Source organism: Triticum aestivum, chromosome 4D (genome assembly GCF_018294505.1).
Source record: "Triticum aestivum cultivar Chinese Spring chromosome 4D, IWGSC CS RefSeq v2.1, whole genome shotgun sequence".
NCBI lineage: Eukaryota > Viridiplantae > Streptophyta > Magnoliopsida > Poales > Poaceae > Triticum > Triticum aestivum.
Window position 1 is genome coordinate 85,627,403 of NC_057805.1, and position 20,162 is coordinate 85,647,564.

General features: G+C 41.4%; 1 protein-coding gene across 7 annotated transcripts; it reads right to left on the reverse strand.

The window, feature by feature from the left end:
• Window positions 1-13,024: 13,024 nt before the first annotated feature.
• LOC123096379 (receptor kinase-like protein Xa21) lies at window positions 13,025-19,407 on the reverse strand. Of its 7 annotated transcripts, none has more exons than XM_044518112.1 (6): window positions 19,116-19,407; window positions 18,282-18,363; window positions 17,604-17,652; window positions 14,815-17,515; window positions 14,341-14,712; window positions 13,025-13,390 (listed from the first exon to the last, which is right to left on the reverse strand). In XM_044518112.1, the coding sequence occupies exons 4-5, from the start codon at window positions 17,486-17,488 to the stop codon at window positions 14,342-14,344; spliced, it is 3,045 nt and encodes a 1,014-aa protein (XP_044374047.1). In that variant the 5' UTR covers window positions 17,489-17,515; window positions 17,604-17,652; window positions 18,282-18,363; window positions 19,116-19,407; the 3' UTR covers window positions 13,025-13,390; window position 14,341. The 7 variants fall into 7 exon arrangements, with proteins under 7 accessions (XP_044374047.1, XP_044374046.1, XP_044374051.1 ...); XM_044518111.1 differs by having other exon boundaries at window positions 18,282-18,368; XM_044518116.1 differs by lacking the exon at window positions 17,604-17,652.
• Between the last annotated feature and the right edge of the window lie 755 nt (window positions 19,408-20,162).

A 20,162-nucleotide genomic window follows, 5' to 3' on the forward strand; every position in this document is an offset into this window, starting at 1 on the left:
TGAGGGGCAATTAATTATGGTTCCGGACGAGGTGAAGATACCCCGAACAAACCCCTCAAAGGATTGTTTTCCATAGTAGCAAGTGACAATAAATTTTAGCACACTATATAAATGTTTCCTTACCAAAGGCGATTCACTCCCTGGCAACGGCGCCAGAAAATAGCCTTGATGACCCACAAGTATAGGGAATCAATTGTAGCTCTTTTTGATAAGTAAGAGTGTCGAATCCAACAAGGAGCAGAAGGAAATGACAAGTAGTTTTCAGTAAGGTAATGTCTTCAAGTGCTGAAATTGTAAGTAGCGGAGTAGTTTGATAGCAAGATAATTTGTAACGAGCAAGTAACGATAATTGTAACAAGTATGCAGCAAGGGAGCCCAATCCTTTTGAGGCAAAGGATAGTCCAAAACGGTCTCTTATGATAAGCAAAGTGTTCTTGAGGGTACACGGGAATTTCATCTAGTCACTTTCATCATGTTGGTTTGATTCGTGTTCGCTACTTTGATAATTTGATATGTGGGTGGACCAGTGCTTAGGTGCTGTTCTTACTTGAACAAACCTCCTACTTATGATTAACCCTCCCGCAAGCATCCGCAACTACGAGAAAAGTATTAAGAATAAATTCTAACCATAGCATTAAACTTTTGAGTCCAATCGGTCCCTTACGGAATAGCGCATAAACTGGGGTTTAAGCTTCTGTCACTCTCACAACCCACCATCTATTTGCTACTCCACAATGCATTCCCTTAGGCCCAAATATGGTGAAGTGTTATGTAGTCGACGTTCACATGACACCACTAAGGGAATCACAACATACATACCATCAAAATATCGAACACATATCAAATTCACATGATTACTTGCAACATGATTTATCCCGTGACCTCAAGAACGAAAGTAACTACTCACAAATAATAAACATGCTCATGATCAGAGGAGTATTAAATAGCATCATGGATCTGAACGTATAATATTCCACCAAATAAACCATATAGTAATCAACTACAAGATGTAATCAACACTACTAGCCACCCCCTAGCACCAATCTATAGTTCCGGTAACAAGATTGAATACAAGAGATGAACTAGAGTTTAAGATGAGATGGTGCTGGTGAAGATGTTGATGGAGATTGCCCTCCCCAAGATGGGAGAGTTGTTGGTGATGATGATGACGATGATTTCCCCCTCCGGGAGGGAAGTTCCCCCGGCAAAATCACTCCACCGGAGGGCAAAAGTGCTCCTGCCCAAGTTCCGCCTCGAGACGGCGGTGCTCTGCCCTGAAAGTCTTCTCTTTATTTTTTTTCTAGGAAAAAATGACTTGTATACCAGAAGATGGGCACCGGAGGTGGGCCGAGGAGGCTACAACCCACCAGGGCGCGCCAGGGCTGCCTGGCGCGCCCAGGTGGGTTGTGCCCACCTGGTGGCCCTCTTCTGGTAGTTATTGGCTCCAATAATTCTTATATATTCCATAAAAATCTCCGTAAAGTTTCAGCTTATTTGGAGTTGTGCAGAATAGGTGGCCTGACGTAGCTTTTTCAGGTCCAGATTTCCAGCTGCCGGAATTCTCCCTCTTGGTGTGTACCTTGCAAATTATGAGGGAAAAGGCATTGGAATTACTCCAAAAAGCATTATTATGGATAAAAACATTATACATAATAGTAAGAAAATATGATGCAAAATGGACGTATCAGGGGGGCACCCGAGGTGGGCAAAACCCACCAGGGCGCGCCAGGGCCTCCCGGCGCGCCCTGGTGGGTTGTGCCCCCCTCGGGGCACCCCCACGCGCAGCCAGGGCCCGCTGTGTTCCTTCTGGCCCATAAAAATCATCACGGAGTTTCGTGGCATTTGGACTTCGTCTAATATTGATTTTCTGCGATATAGAAAACATGAAAAAAACCAGCAACTGGCACTTGGCACTATGTCAATAGGTTAGTACCAAAAATGATATAAAGTGACTATTAAATGATTATAAAACATCCAAGATTGATAATATAACAGCATGGAGCAATCAAAAATTCTAGATACGTTGGAGACGTATCAATTTCACATTTGCGATATCGGTCTCAGATCCTTCCACCATGATGATGGTGTCGTCAACATATTGTAGGAGGGAGATCCCACCACCTCCCACAAGGTGTGGCACAACACCGGTGAGGTGACCCGCGGCCTTGGCCTTGTCGAGGATGGCAGCGAGGGCGTCCACCACCATGTTAGACAAAAAGGGGGAGAAGGGGTTGCTACTTGTGAGCTGCAGTGGGATTTCCTCGAAGAGGAGAGGAGATGCAGTACAGTAGAGATAAGTATTTCCCTCAGTTAAGAACCAAGGTTATCAACCTAGTAGGAGAACCACACAGAACCTCGTTAGCAACACTTGCACACCCAAAAGCAAATAGTTGCACCCAACGCAAACAAGAGGGTTGTTGTAACATCCCAAATTTTTAATTTGGATGTTATACATAGGTCATCATATGCATATCATATTTTATTTGCATTTTGGTTGTGATCCTAGAAATCTTAAGCAACTCAAGGACCCAAGGAGAGAGTTGGAGGTTTCATATATTTTCATATTTGATTTTTCTCAAATTTGAAAAGAGGATCAATTTGATTTTAATATTTTTCTCTCCGATTATTTCCAATAATAAAAATAAATGAGAGAAGATAAAATGACTTCTCCGAATAAAAGGAATATTGGAGAAGAAATTTTAAATTCAAATTATTATTTTATTTTATTTTTATTTGCTATTTTTGGAATTAGAAAAATATGCATTTTTTTTAAATTTGCATTTTAGGCTAGAAAAATGTTCACTTTGTTCTAAATATTTTATTTGGACAGTGAAAATTGTTTTTGGCATTTTTAGAAATTTTTAATATTTTATTAGGATTTTTATTTCGGGCGAAATTTTTTTATAAAAAGAGTTTCGGACCGACCGGGCCGAAGGCCCAGCCGACCCACGCGCGCGCCGCCTCCGCCCGAGTCCGCCCCGCGCACGGCAGCGGCGCCGCCGGAGAGACCGAGCCAGACTCCTCGGCCTCGGCCCCTCCCCAAGCCGCCGAGCCCCCCGCCCCTCCTATAAGTAGTCGCCGCTCCCTCTCCTCACCCCCAAACCGACGTTGTCGCTTGCTGCACCGCTGCCGCACACCGCCGCCGCCCCGGACTGACGCCACCGCCCGCGCCGGAGCAGCCTTCGTTGACCGCCGCCGCCGAACCGGTAAAACCGATCCCGGTTTCCTCGGTTTTCTTTTGGTTTTTTTAGGGTTAGGGTTTTCTCGGTTTATTTCCGATCGGTTCTAATTAGCGGATGTTCGTCCGTTAATCCGCGGTAGCGAACGTTTTCATTCGTTAGGGTTTTGTAGCGAACGTTCGTTCGTTAGGTTTTTCTTTTTTTCTTTTTTGGCCAGGGTCCTATTCGCGAATACTTTTCTCGCAGATTAGTCCCTAATCTTTAAACCCTCGCAACTTTTTGCTCGTTTGTCCAAATCCAGTGAAACCAACGCCAAAATCTTCGTCTCGGACCCCTCTTTCCAGATAACCAACTTGAACATGATTTTTGATAAATTAAAATTTGGTTTCAAGCAGATTTGAATTTGAACTTGTTTTGATCGTAGTTTGAGCTTCGTAGCTCCGATTCGATTGATTCTTTTTGCAAATTGAAGCTCTTCACTTGTTCTTTCTGTTCAGATCTTTTATTTGGAGTTTTATATTTGCATCTTATGCTTGAGTGCTTATGTATGCTATTGTTTGTTTACGATAGAGTTTCCGGAGTGCGAAGCGTGCTACTACGAGTCACTAGGGTTTTCCGGTCGTCAGCAAGGCAAGTAACACTTTGATCATACCCCTTTATTACCCAGTTTTATGCATTAGTTCAAACCTCAAACATTGCATGAGTAGGATTTTATTAACATGTGGGTATTGGGAAGTAGTTGATGAGGTAGAACCTATTGTCCTTTATTCAAACCTTGGGAGTTACGTCTACGTTATGCTTATACTACTATGCTATGCTCGTAGACGTGGATTGGTTTGAGTGATCCATGACAGATGTGAGAGTTATTAATTAATGGTTAACTTAAGGTGGCTATTTTAATACACATATGGGTGGATTGGTTGAGGCACCCTGGAGCACCCAGTGGTTGTCTGGGCACCTGGAGCAATCCAGCGATGTCCTAGAATATCCCAGAGTACCCGTGTGATCATCCTATGGTTCCCCATCCAGTCTCAAAGGGATCATAAGGTTATTCATGCTAGAAAATTCCATGTGCAGCCACAAGCCATTATGGGCTTTGGCATAGTTGAGTAAGTTGTGGGAAACCTTTCCATGATAGGATAGCAGATGTAGGGGAATTGTAGGTGTACTGGCCTATCTATCGGTTAAGGGGACCTCTTCAGAAAGACTGTGTCTTGATCATCCGTTTCTCAAACATCATGTAGTGCGAGAAATCTAACGGAGGAGATCGAGTCTTGTGGGGAAAAGTGCGCAAACCTCTGCAGAGTGTACAAACTAATCATGATTAGCCGTGTCCCCGGTTATGGACATCTTGAGTATCTGGTACTTGAATTATTGATTTGATCTCATCACTTTACTTAATTAATTTGTTGGGTTGTTAGTATTGCTTAATTTGGGATTGAGTTGGAGGAACCTTCTCAATATTTATCAACCAACTTGATAGTTAAATAAAATATATTCCTTTATTGTAGGGAAAAACTAGCTTTATGCAAATGATAACCATAGAGCCTCCACCAGCCATATATGCATGTAGTGATAGCTGTTATTTGTTCATTGCTGTATGGTATTATCTTGCCAGCATATTCCATGTGCTGACCCGTTCGGGCTACAACGTATTATGTTGCAGAATTTTCAGACGAAGAGTAAGGTGCGCTAGGCCGTTGTCTTGCACTCAGCTATGTCGTTGGAGTTGATGGACTCATTTACCTTCGATGCTTCCACGGTTATCTTTTTAGATGGCCTTCAGCCATATTAGTGTAATAAGCTCTCTTTTGAGACATTCGATGTACTAAGTGTGTGATTGAACTCTGTTATAAACCCCCGAGTACTGTGTGTGTCAGCATTACCGATCCAGGGATGACACTTATACACAGAGATTTGACCGTCTGAGGTCGGATCGCTACAGTTGTCAATCTCCTTGGCGGTTACTTACAAGAATTAAATCTTGTAATGGTAGATATATATAAATTGCAAAATAAAATAAAAGATAGAAAATTGCAGCAAAGTATTTTTTGTATTTTTATATTTGATAAAAGTAGACCTGGGGCCATAGTTTTCACTAGAGACTTCTCTCTCGAACATATAGCATAAGGTGGGTAAACAAATTACTGTTGGGTAACTGATAGAAAAGCGCATAGTTATGACGATATTCAAGGCAATGATCATGTACATAGGCATCATGTCCAAGAAAAGTAGACCGACTCCTGCCTGCATCTACTACTATTACTCCACGCATCGACCGCTATCCAGCATGCATCTGGGGTATTAAGTTAATAAAAACAGAGTAACGCCTTAAGCAAGATGACATGATGTAGACAAAGTAAACTCAACTAACATGAATAAACCCCATTTAATGGAAACAACATAAATACGTGTCTTGTCCCTTTCTGTCACTGGGATAGAGCACTGCAAGATTGAACCCATCACAAAGCACCTCTAACACTGAAGATAAATCAATCTAGTTAGCCAAACCAAACAGATAGATCGGAGAGAAATACAAAGCTATAACAATCATGCATAAATAATTTCAGAGAAGACTCAAATATTTCTCATGAATATTCAGATAATAAACCCACAATTCATCTGATCCCAACAAACACACCGCAAAAGAAGATTACATCGAATAGAACTCCAACAAGATCGAGGAGACCATGGTATTGAAGATCAAAGAGAGAGAAGAAGCCATCTAGCTACTAGATATGGACCCGTAGGTCTGTGGTAAACTACTCATGCATCATCCGCAGGGCAGCAAGGTTGATGTAGAAGCCCTCCATAATCGATTCCCCTTACGGCAGAGTACCCAAAAAGGCCTCCACATGGGATCACGGAAGTAGAGACTTGCGGCGGCGGAAAAGTGTTTTGGGTGGCTCTCCGGTATATTTGGGATATTTGAGATTTTATAGAGGCGGAATTAGGTCCAAAGGTGCCATGAGGGGCCCACAAGCTTAGGGGGCGCCCCCTGGGGCGCGCCTAGCGAGCTTGTCACTCCCTCGTGACTCTTCTGGTCTTCTCCCGAACCTTCGTGGGTCCCTTCTGGTCCAGAAAAAATCAAAAGATTTTTCTCCATTTGGAGTTCCTTTGATATTGATTTTCTGAAAAGTCAAAAACAAGCAAAAAAACAACAACTCGCACTAGGTACTAGGTTAATAGGTTAGCCCCAGAAAATGATATAGAATTGCATATAAAACATCCAAGATTGATACTATAATAGCATGGAACAATCAAAAATTATAGTTACGTTGGAGACGTATCAAGCACCCCCGAGCTTAACTCATGCTCGTCCTCGAGTAGGTAAATGATAAAAACAGAATTTTTGATGTGGAATGCTACCTAACATGTTCATCATGTAATCTTTCTTTTAGGGTATGAATATTAATGTCTGAATGATTCAAAGCAATAGTCTATAATTTTATATAAAGACATCAATACTCAGGCATACTAACAAACAATCATGTCTTTCAAAATAAAAATGCTAAATAATGTTATCCCTACAAAATCATACAATCTTGTCATGCTCCATCTTCTTAACACAGAGTATTTATCATGCACAACCCCGATGACAAGCCGAGCAATTGGTTCATACTTTTTAACGCGCTTCAGCTTTTTCAACCTCCACGCAATACATGAGTGTAAGTCATGGACATAGCGCTATGGGTGGAATAGAATGTGGTGGTAGAGTTTAATAAGGGAAGTAAAAAAGGAAGATAGTCTCACATTGACGTGGCTAATCAACGGGCTATGGAGAGCTATAAGTGTATGAAAGCTCAAACTGAAAACTAAGTGGGTATGCATCCAACTTGCTTGCTCATGAAGACCTTAAGCATTTGAGGAAGCCCATCATCGGAATATGCGAGCCAAGTTCTGTAATGAAAAATTCCCACTAGTATATGAAAGTGACAACATAGGAGACTCTCTATATGAAAACATGGTGCTACTTTGAAGCACAAGTGTGAAAAGGATGGTAACATTGCCCCTTCTCTCTTTTTCTCTCATTTTTTGTTGGGATCTTTTTGACTTTTTTCTTCTCTTTTTTTATTTCCTCACTGGGACAATGCTCTAATAATGATGATCAACACACTTCTATTTACTTATAACTTGATAAAACTGAAACATATGACTCTGTATGAATGCCTCTGGTAGTGTACCAGGATATGTGCAATGATCTAGAGTAACATGTATAAAAAATGATGAACGGTGGCTCAGCCACAAATACTATGTCAGCTATATGATCATGCAACGCAATATGGCAATGATGATGTGTGTCATATAAATGGAACAGTGAAGTTGCATGCAATATATCTCGGAATGGCTATGGAAATGCCACAATAGGTAGGTATGGTGGTTGTTTTGAGGAAGATTTAAGGAGACTTATGTGTGGTAGAGCGTATCATATCATGGGGTTTGGATGCACCGGCGAAGTTTGCACCAACTCTCGAGGTGAGAAAGGGCAATGCACGGCACCGAAGAGGCTAACAAATTGTGGAAAGGTGAGAGCATGTATAATCCATGGACTCACATTAGTCATAAAGAACCCATATACTTACTGCGATAGTTTATTAGCCCTCAAATCGAAGTACTACTATGCATGCCCCTAGGGGGATAGATTAGTAGGAAAAGACCATCGCTTGTCCCCGACCGCCACTCATAAGGAAGACAATCAATAATAAATCATGCTCCAACTTCATTGCATAACTAGAGACTATATGTGCATGCTTCGGGAACCACAAACCTTAACAAAAATATTCTTACCAAACCACAATCATTCACTAGTACCACCCCCATATTACCATCTTAATATCTCAAAACTATTGCAAGGAATCAAACTTATCATATTCAGTGATCTACATGAAAGTTTTTATTATATCCCTCTTGAATACCTATCATATTAGGACCAATTTCATAACCCATGCATATTGCCATTACTATTTATTGGACTCTCAAAAAGATATAATTGAAACATGAGAGTGCAACTATTTCTTTAAAATATAGCCACTATCGTGCTCTAAAAGATCTAAGTGGAGCACTAGAGCAACTGCCTAGCTCAAAAGATATAAGTGAAGCACATAGAGTATTCTAATAAATCACGAATAAATGTTTGTCCCTCTCAAAAGGTGTGTCCAGCAAAATATGATTGTGGAAAAATAAAAATCAAATAAAGCATCAAGTGTATCATCTTCTACAATTATTTTTGATTCATTCTCATGAGGCACAACAATAATAGGGGCAACATCATTTGTGAGAGATACCTTTTTACCTTTGCCTCTCCTTCTTTTCTTATTCTTCTTCTTCACCACATTATGTGTGGGTTCAATCAATTTTTCAGAGCTTCTTATTGAAGAGATTGGTTGCGTAGGAAGCTTCTTCTCGTCACCTGTTTCATCATGAGAAACAATAGGAGGGAATTGGGAAATATCTTCCCTTTCATTAGTATTCTCTTCATATTCCATTGGTTTCCCCGTCTTTATATAATTGGCAAGATAAACATTCTCATTGCAGTTTACCACACAATACATATAAATTTTCTTCAGATCAAATTCAGGAGCTTTCATGAGAATTAATCCTTCAAGACAATTACTTGTATGTGCTACTTATTCATGCCCCAAAAATAGACTAGGTTCATTATAATGCTCAAGGGTGATCATATCATCACAATATTTGTGCATGATTCGATGATAAAATTGTATGCATTGAAAATTAAAATGACCACCTTCATTGCAAATTTCACAAGTAATGGGAAGAAGAGAACATAATTCTCTAGCATACTCATCTAGCATCTTAAGCAACCATTCGGTTATTTGATATGTATGCCTCTTACAAAATCTATTATCCCTTATTAGCATGTTTTCACAAGATCTATGATCACCACAATAATTGACATGCTTATAAGAAACCCTTTTTCAGAGATTTTATCATGGCTAGTGCAATCATCATTAGTATCATGTATATTCGCAGCAAGCATACTAAAAACATTGCAATCATGATTATCATTGAAGGATCTATTGCCACACATTTTATTGAATTCTTCTTCTAACAATTGAGCACAATTTTCTGAACCATCATTTTTAAGAAAGACATCATAAAGATAAAGAACTTGATACAACTTCAATTCCATTTTTCTGTAGTGAAAAAAACAAGAAACTAAAAGATTCAATTGCAAGATCTAAAGACATACCTTCAAGCACTCACCTCCCCGACAACGACATCAGAAAATAAGCTTGATGTCTACTACACAACTTATTCTTGTAGGCTCGTGTTGGGCCTTCAAGCGCAGAGTTTTGTAGGACAACAACAAATTTCTATCAAGTGGATTACCTAAGGTTTATCAATCCGTGGGAGGCGTAGGATGAAGATGGTCTCTCTGAAACAGCCCTGCAATCAAATACAAGAAACCTCTCGTGTCCCCAACACACCAAATACAATGGTAAATTGTATAGGTGCACTAGTTCGGCGAAGAGATGGTGATACAAGTGTAGTATAGATAGTAGACAGCAAGGTAGAAAGTGATAAAACGGAGCACAAACTGTATAGCAATGCTTCGAAACAAGGCCTAGGGTTCATACTTTCACTAGTGCAATTTCTCAACAGTGTTAACATAATTGAATCATATAACAATCCCTCAACGTGCGACAAAGAATCACTTCAAAGTTTATATCAGAGAACGTAGGACGAAAACGTGTATCAACCCCTATGCATAGATTACCCCGATCTCACCATACCAAAACATACATCAAGTAACTCAATATAATACCCCATGTCACCACGGGTATCCACATGCAAAACATACATCAAGTGATCTCAAACCCAATATTCAATCCAACATAACGAAGCCTCAAAGAGCAAGACTCAATTCATAACAACAAGATAAGGAGAGGAAAAAATATCATATGATCCGACTATATTAACAAAGCTCGTGATACATAAAGATCGTGCCAAATCAAGAACACGAGAGAGAGAGAGAGAGAGAGAGAGAGAGAGAGATCCAACACATAACTACTAGTACATACCCTCAGCCTCGGGGGTGGACTACTCACACATCGCCATGAGAACGAAAGAGAAAGTTGGTGGTGATGGTGATGGAGGAGATATCCCCGGCGGTGTTCCGACGCCACTAGAGGAGAGGGGCAGGGGGCCCTCCTTCTTCTTCTTCCTTGGCCCTCCGGGAGAAAGAGGGAGCTCTCCCTAGATTGGATCTCTCTGTTGTCTTTTGTTTTTCGCTACTGTTTCCTGGACGAAAATCGTTTCTTATATTCCTGAAGATCCGTAACTCCAATTGGGCTGAAATTTTGAGGAGATTTTATCTGAAATTTGTATTTCTTGTGGCGAAAGAAGGGCTACAACCGACCTCCGTGGTGCCCACAAGGCAAGGGGGCGCGACCAGGCGGTAGGTCGCGCCATGTTGCCTTGTGGAGCCCTCGGGCACCGTCTTGCATTGATTCTTCCTCCCAAAAATCACATATATTCCATAAAAAATCTCCGTAAATTTTTATCGCGTTTGGACTTCGATTGGTATGGTATTTCTGCGGAACAAAAAACATGCAAAAACAGAAACTGACATTGGGCACTAGATTAATAAGTTAGTCCATAAAAGTCATATAAAAGTGCACCAAAATCGTACAAAATATAATAAACATGACATGAATACTTCATAAATTATAAATACATTGGAGACGTATCAGGGTTACATGGAAAACCTAGTTGGCTAAGGTGGTTTATGGAGAGCTCATCCCCAATGCCTTTAGCGCCTAATGGCGCTCGGGCGCGGCTAAGTGGTCGCGGCCCAATAGCATTCAATCTCTCGATCGCAAGATCTGGTAGCTCGCTAGCCCATTATTTTTGTCGCCCACGTCATTTGCTCGCGTCGCTTGTAACTATTTTTATAAATGAAATGAGAAAATGTTCGTGGATTTACAAAAAGGTTCATAAATTTTTAAAGGTGTTCACTAGTTCAAAACAATGTTTCAAGTTTAAAAAAGTGCACGAATTTGAAAAACAATTCAAAGTTTTGAAAAAAGTTTACGCATTCAAAAAAGGTTCACAAATTTGGAAAAAACTTTGTGAATTTGAAAAAAGTTTGCAGATTTGAAAAAAATCATGAATATGTGAACAGTTCACGGGTTTCAAAAATATTCATGAATCTGAAAAAAAAAATTGGATCCTATTCAAAAAAAGTTTGATGATTTAGAAAATGTTTGGGGATTCAAAAAAAATACAAATTTTAAAAAGTTTGTGAGTTTCAAAAAAGTATACAAATCTGTAAAAGTTTGTGGGTTCCGTAAATTTAAAAAAAATCATGATTCAAAAAATATAAATTTAATAAAGTTCATGGAATTCAAAGAAGTTAATGAATTGGAAAAAGGTTCATGGTTTTACAAAATGTAAAAATAAATAAAAAATGCTAGTGGGTTCTACAGTTTGAATTAACTTCATGAATTCAAAAAATAGCAAATTTCAAAATAATTTATAAATTTGAAAATTTTCATGGATTTCAAAAGCGTTTATGAATTAAAAAAATATGAATTTGAATAAAAAATAATTTAAGGAAGTTCATGAATTTGAAAAAGAAAAGAGCAAAATAACACGAAAAAAGAAGAAGAAAAGGAAATAGAAAAAAACGAATGAAACTCATCGTGGAAAAAACCAGAGAAAAACCACCCAAAAAACCAGCGGAACCTTCCCAAAACAGGTGAGAAAAATAAACAAATGATGTGAACATGATTATTGTGCAAACAAAAAAGTATTAAGCTACATGGCCGGCCCGTTACAACAAAACTCGCTTCAGGCGCGGTACATGGCATCGTCACATAGCCTTTCACTCACCACCATGCCCGAGCTCGTTGGACATCCTGAAGTTCTGCAGTCGTTTCCGCCAGCTTTATCTTAGAAAAAACAAAAAAAGATCACGTCCATCTCCAAAAGAAAAAGAACATTTCCTCACCTCCATCAAAAAAAAAATCCCACCCCATCAAAAAGAACAATGAAAACCCTTCTAAAAGAAACTCACCTCCATCTAAGAAAAAAATTTCCTCACCTCATCCAAGAGTGCCACATGACATAATCCACCGGTCACCTCCATCTAACAAAACAAAGGAAAATCTTTCTAAAAAAAAAAAGGTCTCCATCTTAAAAAAAACGTTTATCACCTCATCCAACTGGTGAGCTCCATGTGGCATAGTCCACATGTCGCCCCTTCTTACCGAAAAAGGCTTTCGTCCTGCTTTATATATAAAGCAAATCGCCCGAGCCAAATATCCAACATAGGTTCACAACACACACACGCGAGGAGTCCACACGAACATAGAATACAATCTGGGGTTAATGCTGAGGGCACAACTCAACAAGCCCTGAAAACAGTAAAAAACACGAGGCACAACGTGCAAGATCCCAAGGCGCGGATCACATCCAGCGTCTCAGGGCGTCGCCCCTTCTTTCCCCCTAGATGGGTTTTCTCCTCATTGTCTTTCTCCGTTCTTCCTCCTCTTGCTCCACTTGTGCCAGCTCTAGTTGTCACTACCGACCAGTCGGCCTTTGTTATCAGCAACGAGGTAGGGTATTAGAGGCACACGTTTGATCTACCGAGAATCAAACAATCACAGCTAGCAACAACAATCGAGATATGTTAACAAGCATCAGACTTGGTGCAAGTGAAGTGTGAACCAACTCCAAACTGGATTACACAGGTAATTTCACTGCTTTACAACAAAATAAGTATAAGATGAGGAATTCGACCTCAAGCCTTCAATTTATGAAATGTTCGAACAACAAACTTGGTACAAACATAAATCAAGAAAACATATATAGGATGTAGATTTAGGCTGTAAGAAATAGTTGCCAGCTCTACAATACTTGCCCGGGCGTACAACTACATCATACTCCCTCCGCCCTGAATTACTTGTCTTAAATTTGTCTAGATAGGAGGTAATATTACATAGTACTAGCAACATGCCAACCATGTGACCTTAATTCAAACTACTAATAAACGTTGGTTGATTCCACACAAAAAAGGAACAACAAAGAGTCAAGAGGATATCCCGAATTAAACAGTCCATCACCCAAACAGCATGGAAGACCAACATCAGGGAGGAAGCCCTGTCTTGAGGAGCGGCACAAGCAGAGCGTGTTGCCCACCCAGCACGTTGTGATTTACTCCCAATGTTCATTTTCCAAGAACGTACCTGCCAGCAAACTGCAAAATCACATCGCAGCTTATGTACTCACGCCAGTTACAAGAGTAGTGTTTCTTATTTGGAAAAGAATGGCAAATACGGGCAATGAATACTTCGATTTCTCAAAACTGTCATTTTTAACAGTTTTGGTAATACTACCCAAGTGTTTGGCCAGCATTGTCTTGCCTTAATTTTGACCGACAGATACGCATGGATGACAACTAGACCTAATTCAGCCTCATCCTGCACGATGTCAAGTGCTGCAGTGTTTGGCCATGCACGATGTCAACACATCCTCATCTAGATGTTAGGATCCGTAGCAGTCTACAGCTATCCCTTGTATGTCTCTCCCTGCCTCCTGCACTTCTTCAAAGGATGTGAAGGAAGTGTACCCTGCCTCCTGCACTTCTACGAAGGATGTGAAGTATGTGTGCACGACGCGATGGTCGAGGGCTCCGGTGGGAAGAGCAAATCCGGCAGCCGCGTATGGCTAGCTGATCGCTGACCTGGAAAGTTGCGGAAGCGATTGATCGTACCACACTACACACGCATGGAACTTGCTAATGCCTGATGGGCTCGATTGACCGGGTACCAATCTACTTACTGATTAGATACTAATGGGTTCGCAGGTGACACGGAAGAAGATGGATGGACTCGCTAGAAAAAATAGCAGGGGAACAATAATGAGGCGCTCGCTTATCTCGGTTTAGAAAAAAGATGTTGGGGCCTCTTTTCTAATACAGCAGAAAAACCACTGTTTTAGGAATACTACGGTTTATAAAACTTCAGTTTTTCTTGACACCAAATACCAAACGCGTCAAAGTATTTAAAACTATGATTCTCAAAAAAGGATTCTCTGAAAACCTCAAAAATATGGTGCTGCCAAATGTAGTTAGTGATAAAACCTTGTGTAGACTATAAATAACACTGCAGCACCATACACTAAAAATGATGATTACCTTAGCACCCTCTGAGATAAGCCTCCTTGATTCCATGCAGCCCTGCAGCCACTTCCTGCATGTTGCGGCGCTCGTTCGGGTATGGCTTGGTGCAGCGGAGCCCAATGTTTAGCACTGAAATTACACAGTCCAGGTCATTTTCCTTCATGGCTACTAGAGTTTCTTCAGGAAACTCAGGCTGATCTTGAAGTACTTCAGGTTCAATAATTTCTGATATCCTGGAAGGAAAATTCATTTCAACGAATTTCGCAATGTTTAGTCCATCTTTGAACATATCATCTGTCGGCCTCTTCCGTAAGAATATCTCAAATAGAACAATTCCAAAGCTGTAGACATCGCTAGCAGTTGAAATATGACCACCTGTTGCACATTCTGTAGTTCACATGCAATAATAATGTAATTCCGGTGTTAGTATGAGCAGAAGTTACTCTCAGCTTAAATAATACAGTATGAGAATATGAAAATAGGAATTACCTGGAGCAACATATCCAATAGTTCCATTTATCGCCATTGAAGAGGCTGAGTATGAGTCATCAGATGATGATACCGTTGAATCAACTACGAACCTTGCAAGACCAAAATCTCCAACATGAGCTGTCATATTGTCATCCAAAAGAATGTTGCTAGGCTTCATATCACAATGAACAATAGTTCCTTGGTTGTTATGGTGTAGGTACTCCAGTGCATCTGCTATATCCACAACAATGCTTAGCCTTTGAGCTACTGTAATATGCATCAAATCAAAAGAGCTCTCATAGTCTTGAGTTGAGTACAGTAGTCCATGCAAGCCTCCTCGAGGCATGAACTCATACACTAGAGCTTTGAAATCATTGCCATTAGAATCAATGCTTGAGCATGCGGTTAGTATAGGAACCAGATTACGATGCCGCACATTTCTTAAGACATTACATTCTGCAATGAAGCTATTTGGTGCTCCCCTTGTCTCCAGGTTGAAGACACTTATGGCAACATAATTTCCATCTTGAAATAGTTTTCCTTGATACACAGTACCATACCTCCCTCTTCCAATGCTGGATGTTGAGAACCCCTCTGTTGCTCTAGCAATATCACTGAAAGAAACTTTGGGAAGATTTCTTTCAAATGATGGTGAAGACATGGATTTTCTCTTATGTCTCCCCCTCCAGAACAATAAGAGAAGTATGACCATAGCAAGTGAGACCATGCAAGCTATTGGGATTAACACTTTGAGTACAGCAAACAGCTTGTGCTTTGTTGAATTTGAAGGCATAACAGAACATGCCATTAAGTGTAACTGCAGAGCCCCACCACAAAGCTCATGATTTCCTTCAATCCGCAGAGCAGTCACATTCTTGAAGATTCCTTCTTTTGGGACCTCCCCCGCGAGATGGTTGAATGACAAATCTAGTTGCTCGAGGTATTGTAGGTTGCCAAGAAACACTGGAATTGACCCAGTAATGTTATTGTGAGAGACACTGAGAATTTTTAGGCTACTTATTTTGCGTAACGAAGTGGGGATGCTTCCACTGAAAACATTCCAGTCCAACTTTATATCTTGCAAACTTGCACACTCACCCAAAGTGCTAGAAATATCTCCAGATAGCCTATTTGAAGAGAGTTCTAGATTTGTGAGTTGTTTGGCATTACCGATGTCGGTAGGAAGTTGTCCATCAAAGTTGTTAAAGGATAAATAAATTTCCCTTAGTGGTGGAATTCTAAAGATCTCCTTTGGTACTAAACCATGAAGATTGTTGCTGGACATGTTCAATATTGCAAGGTTTTGAAGCTTTCCAAAGCTTGGTGGTATGTTGCCAACAAATTGGTTCGATTCTAGAAGGAGATATGCCAATTGAGATAAATTGGAAAGGGAGGATGGAATAAACCCTGTAAAGATGTTGTCAGCTAAAGCTAGTATTTGCAAATTTTTGAGAGTTCCTAGCCATTGGGGAATGGCACCTGTAAATTGATTGCTATTCATTCCTAAAACAATCAGGTTCGGAAGGTTTGCTATGCCAGAAGGGAAATCCCCTTCCAATTGATTCCGCCCCAAATATAGATGTTGAAGTTGAATGGAAAGGTTGGATAATGAACTTGGTATGTGGCCTTCTAGATGATTCCACTCTACCGAGAAGGCATTTAGCTTAGTACAATTGGTTAAGCTATTCATAAACTCCCAATCTTGCTTATCACGTGCTTGGAGTTTATTGAACTCAAGGTTTAACTTTGTGAGTTCAGAAAGTTTGCCAATGGACCTAAGCACCAAACCTGTGAAATTATTTTTTGATATATCAAAAATGTGTATCTGGGATGCGTTGATCAAAGAAGATGGGATTTTTTCATCAAAGAAGTTATCGGCTAATGCGAACTGTTGGAGACTGGGTAGAGAGTTACCAATATTGGATGGTACCTCACCACTTAAATGATTTGGACCAAGGATAAGGGTAACAAGAGTAGAAAGGTTCAAAATGGCTTGTTGAAACCTGCCTGTCAATTGATTGCTACCCGCGTTCAGAATATGTAGCGCAGGTAACTTGGCAATCTCATTCGGGATGTTGCCCTCAATATTATTAAACGCAACGTTAAACTGGTTTAGCGATGTGGTGTTGGCAAGAGAAGCAGGGATGATTCCAGTAAGATTGTTAATTGAAAGTTGCAGCACTTGAAGGTAAGAAGGCAAGTCTGCAGGAATTTGCCCAACTAGTTGATTTCTACCCAGCAATAGGGCCTTGAGGTTGGAACAGTTTGCCAGACTAGGTATCCTCCCTTGCAGTGTGTTATTGCTCAGGTAGAGGTTTTGAAGGCGATGCAAATGACCAAGGGATGGAGGAATTGTCCCAGTAAACCCATTTGTTGGTAGGAGTAGATGTTTTAGGAATGTTAGATTTCCAAGTGAAGGAGAGATTTGCCCGACTAAACCTCGATTTGTAAGGTTAAGAGAAGTGACACGGTATGGATTCTTCATCCTGCAATGAACACCTTCCCAATTGCAAAAGTGGGTACTGTCATTCCAGGACATCAAGGATTGCTTTGGATCGAGGGTGATTGCATTCTTGAATTCAAGCAGTGACAATTGGTCTGTCTCATTTCCATACAGGGAGCCACAGATGATGACATGTCCGTTGCAAACAATGAACCCCAAGATTAACTGCATGATTGTAGTAATCTTCATGGCTGGCTAGCTGCCTTTGTTGAAGATCTTGATTACATGCAAACACAAAAATAAGGTCATTTTTAGATAGCCAATAGTTGATGTTAGCGAAAAATCATGTCATGTCAAGTACTACCTAACCAATTATACTTCAATCCCTCTCTCAGGACTTGCCTACTGTCTTTCTGCAAGTAAGTACAGAACAACATAAGTGAAATTACAGGCTTCCAGCCAACGCAAATTTACTATAATAACCATAGTCTTTTACTAATCTGATTAGATTTGAGATATCTGAATTTCCTACGGTCCTACAATCACGTGGAAGCTTTTGATTCACGAACCTCCTACCTAAACTACTGAAGCAGACGCTAGAAAACCCAATTGCATATGGACAAATATGTTACGGGTATGGTCAATTCTGGAAATTATTACACAATAAATTATTATTTTTGAAATTTAGTCACGGATGACCTGTTATAAGAAGAAACAAAACAGGCACCTTCTTCAGATCCATCCCAAATTGTGATTAGGATTGATTATGTTATTTTATTGCTTCAGATATAGCTTTGCACCATCCAGGCATACAATAATCATACTACAGGTAGGAGTGAGGAGATGTGGAAAAAGGTGGAAGGAGAAATATGACCCATTAAAAATTGTTTGTGGGAATCATCCTTGTTGTCATTTAAACCAACTAACAAGCACCATGGAGCTCCTTGAAAGGAGCTAGCTAAAACACTTGCATAAAATTTCACGGAACTCTGAAAACAAGATTTTTTTTACAAGACTCAAAAGTTAGTAGAGATTAACACACCTTGAGTTCATGTCCACCACCATCATCCTGCCAGCATTTGACGGTTGCACAAACATCCCCAAAATCAGCATGATTGTGTCATCTGAACTGCAAAGGAAACATTAAAATCCTGTCTGATTTGGGTGTAGAACGGCCGTAGCTACAAGTAACTAGCTGCTTGGCACCCTCATTTATAGGCATGGCAATAGATATTTAACTTTAGCTTTTTAGTATATATTTTTCGGAAAAAAGAAACTAGTATATGTAATTTTCTACACAACTAGTGAGTAACGACGACCCATGGTCCCGGAAGAAAAAGGAGAAAATGACCACACTCGCATATTGCTTTTAAGATGATAGCCCCGTGGATGATCTAATCTCCACGAGCTGTCCTGCTTAGACGATGACAGCATGATATCCCTATCCTAAATTATGATGCTACAGTTCTTCACACCAGGAACGACTGAGAGAGGAGCAGCAAGCCTGAATTCTCGACCAAGCTGCCTGGCCGAGCAGGTGTGGACATGGTGCCAGCCCTGGTTCTCACGGATCAAGGGTGACTGGCTGTCCAATTTGCAGTCCTACATGTTCCCACCTTCACCTTGGACCCAAACAAAACATGGATGCACCGCTTCACATATTCAGGAGTAGAAAGTTCAGTGTCACGCTAGAATGCAAGTTTCTATCAGCAAACAAACCAACCCAGAATACGGTACCACCATCCGATTTGGTGAGGCGCGGACGACTATGGGACCAAGTTCCTACCTGAATTCCTGAACAATCTCACACTAAAGGTAAATAAATCGGTAAAGGAAAACTAAGCAGAAGGTCGTCCATTCCTTGCCTCTCCCTCACCTTGCGGTGCTTTCCCACCGGCGGCGCGGGCCAGAGCGCAGAGCCCCAAGCGCGGACTGAAATCGAGAAGATGGCCCGAATTTGTGCTGCCCCTCCTCCGTGAGAGGTGAGAGCACCACCTTCTCCCTCGCCAACCCCGCCACGGCCCCTGCAGACCGCCGCCATGCTCGTACGGGATACGGCGCGAGTGAGATCACGGTCGTCGGGGGTGGATTCCGTGCGCAGTGGCCGGAGGAGGCCAGCAACGACGGCGGCAGAGAGGAGAGGGGAAGCGAAACGAGGTCAGGCATGCCGTTCAGGCTTGGACCCCACAAATTCCCCTTCCCTTGCGATGCCGGAAACCTGGCCAAACGGGCCGGCCCGGCACGGCACAGCCCGGCCCATCGTAATCGTGTCTGGCCCGGCACGGCCCGCCAGGGCACGATTACTATACGGGCCGTGCCGTGCCGGCCCGCGTGCTGCACCCCCAGACCCAGGCACGACCCAGTTAGTAAACGGGCCGGCACGTTGGCCCGTTTAGCACGGTGGGCCGCATATTTTCAGCCTGTTTTTTGACGCACTGAGCGTTTTTTAGCCTATTTTACATGTTGGGTCATATATAAATGTATAAAAAAATAAAAAAACGTAATCGGGTCGTGTCATGCCGGCCCGCGTACCCAGCCTCCAGGCACGGCCCAGGGCATGCCGCGTGCCGGGCTCGGCCCGTTTAGCCCGTGCTGTGCCTGGCCCAAGGCGGGCCGTGCCGGCGTGCTCACGGGCCGGCCCGAAAAAACGGCCCCTTTGGCCAGCTATAGTCACCATAGCACACTTGAAACCGAAATCTTCGAGCTAAAATGATTTGAATTGAAATCTCCGATGGATATACTACGGGAGTGAGGAAACTGAAGGAAACGTGGCTGATTTCGAGGTGCGCTCATGGAGTTTGAAAACCCACCAGCAGCTATTTCTTCCCCACACTGACCAGCCAACTTTTAATCCACGCGTAACTTTTGAATCTCTCGTTGAACTTTCCTAAACTCGAGCAATATTAGACACCAAAGGGCTTAA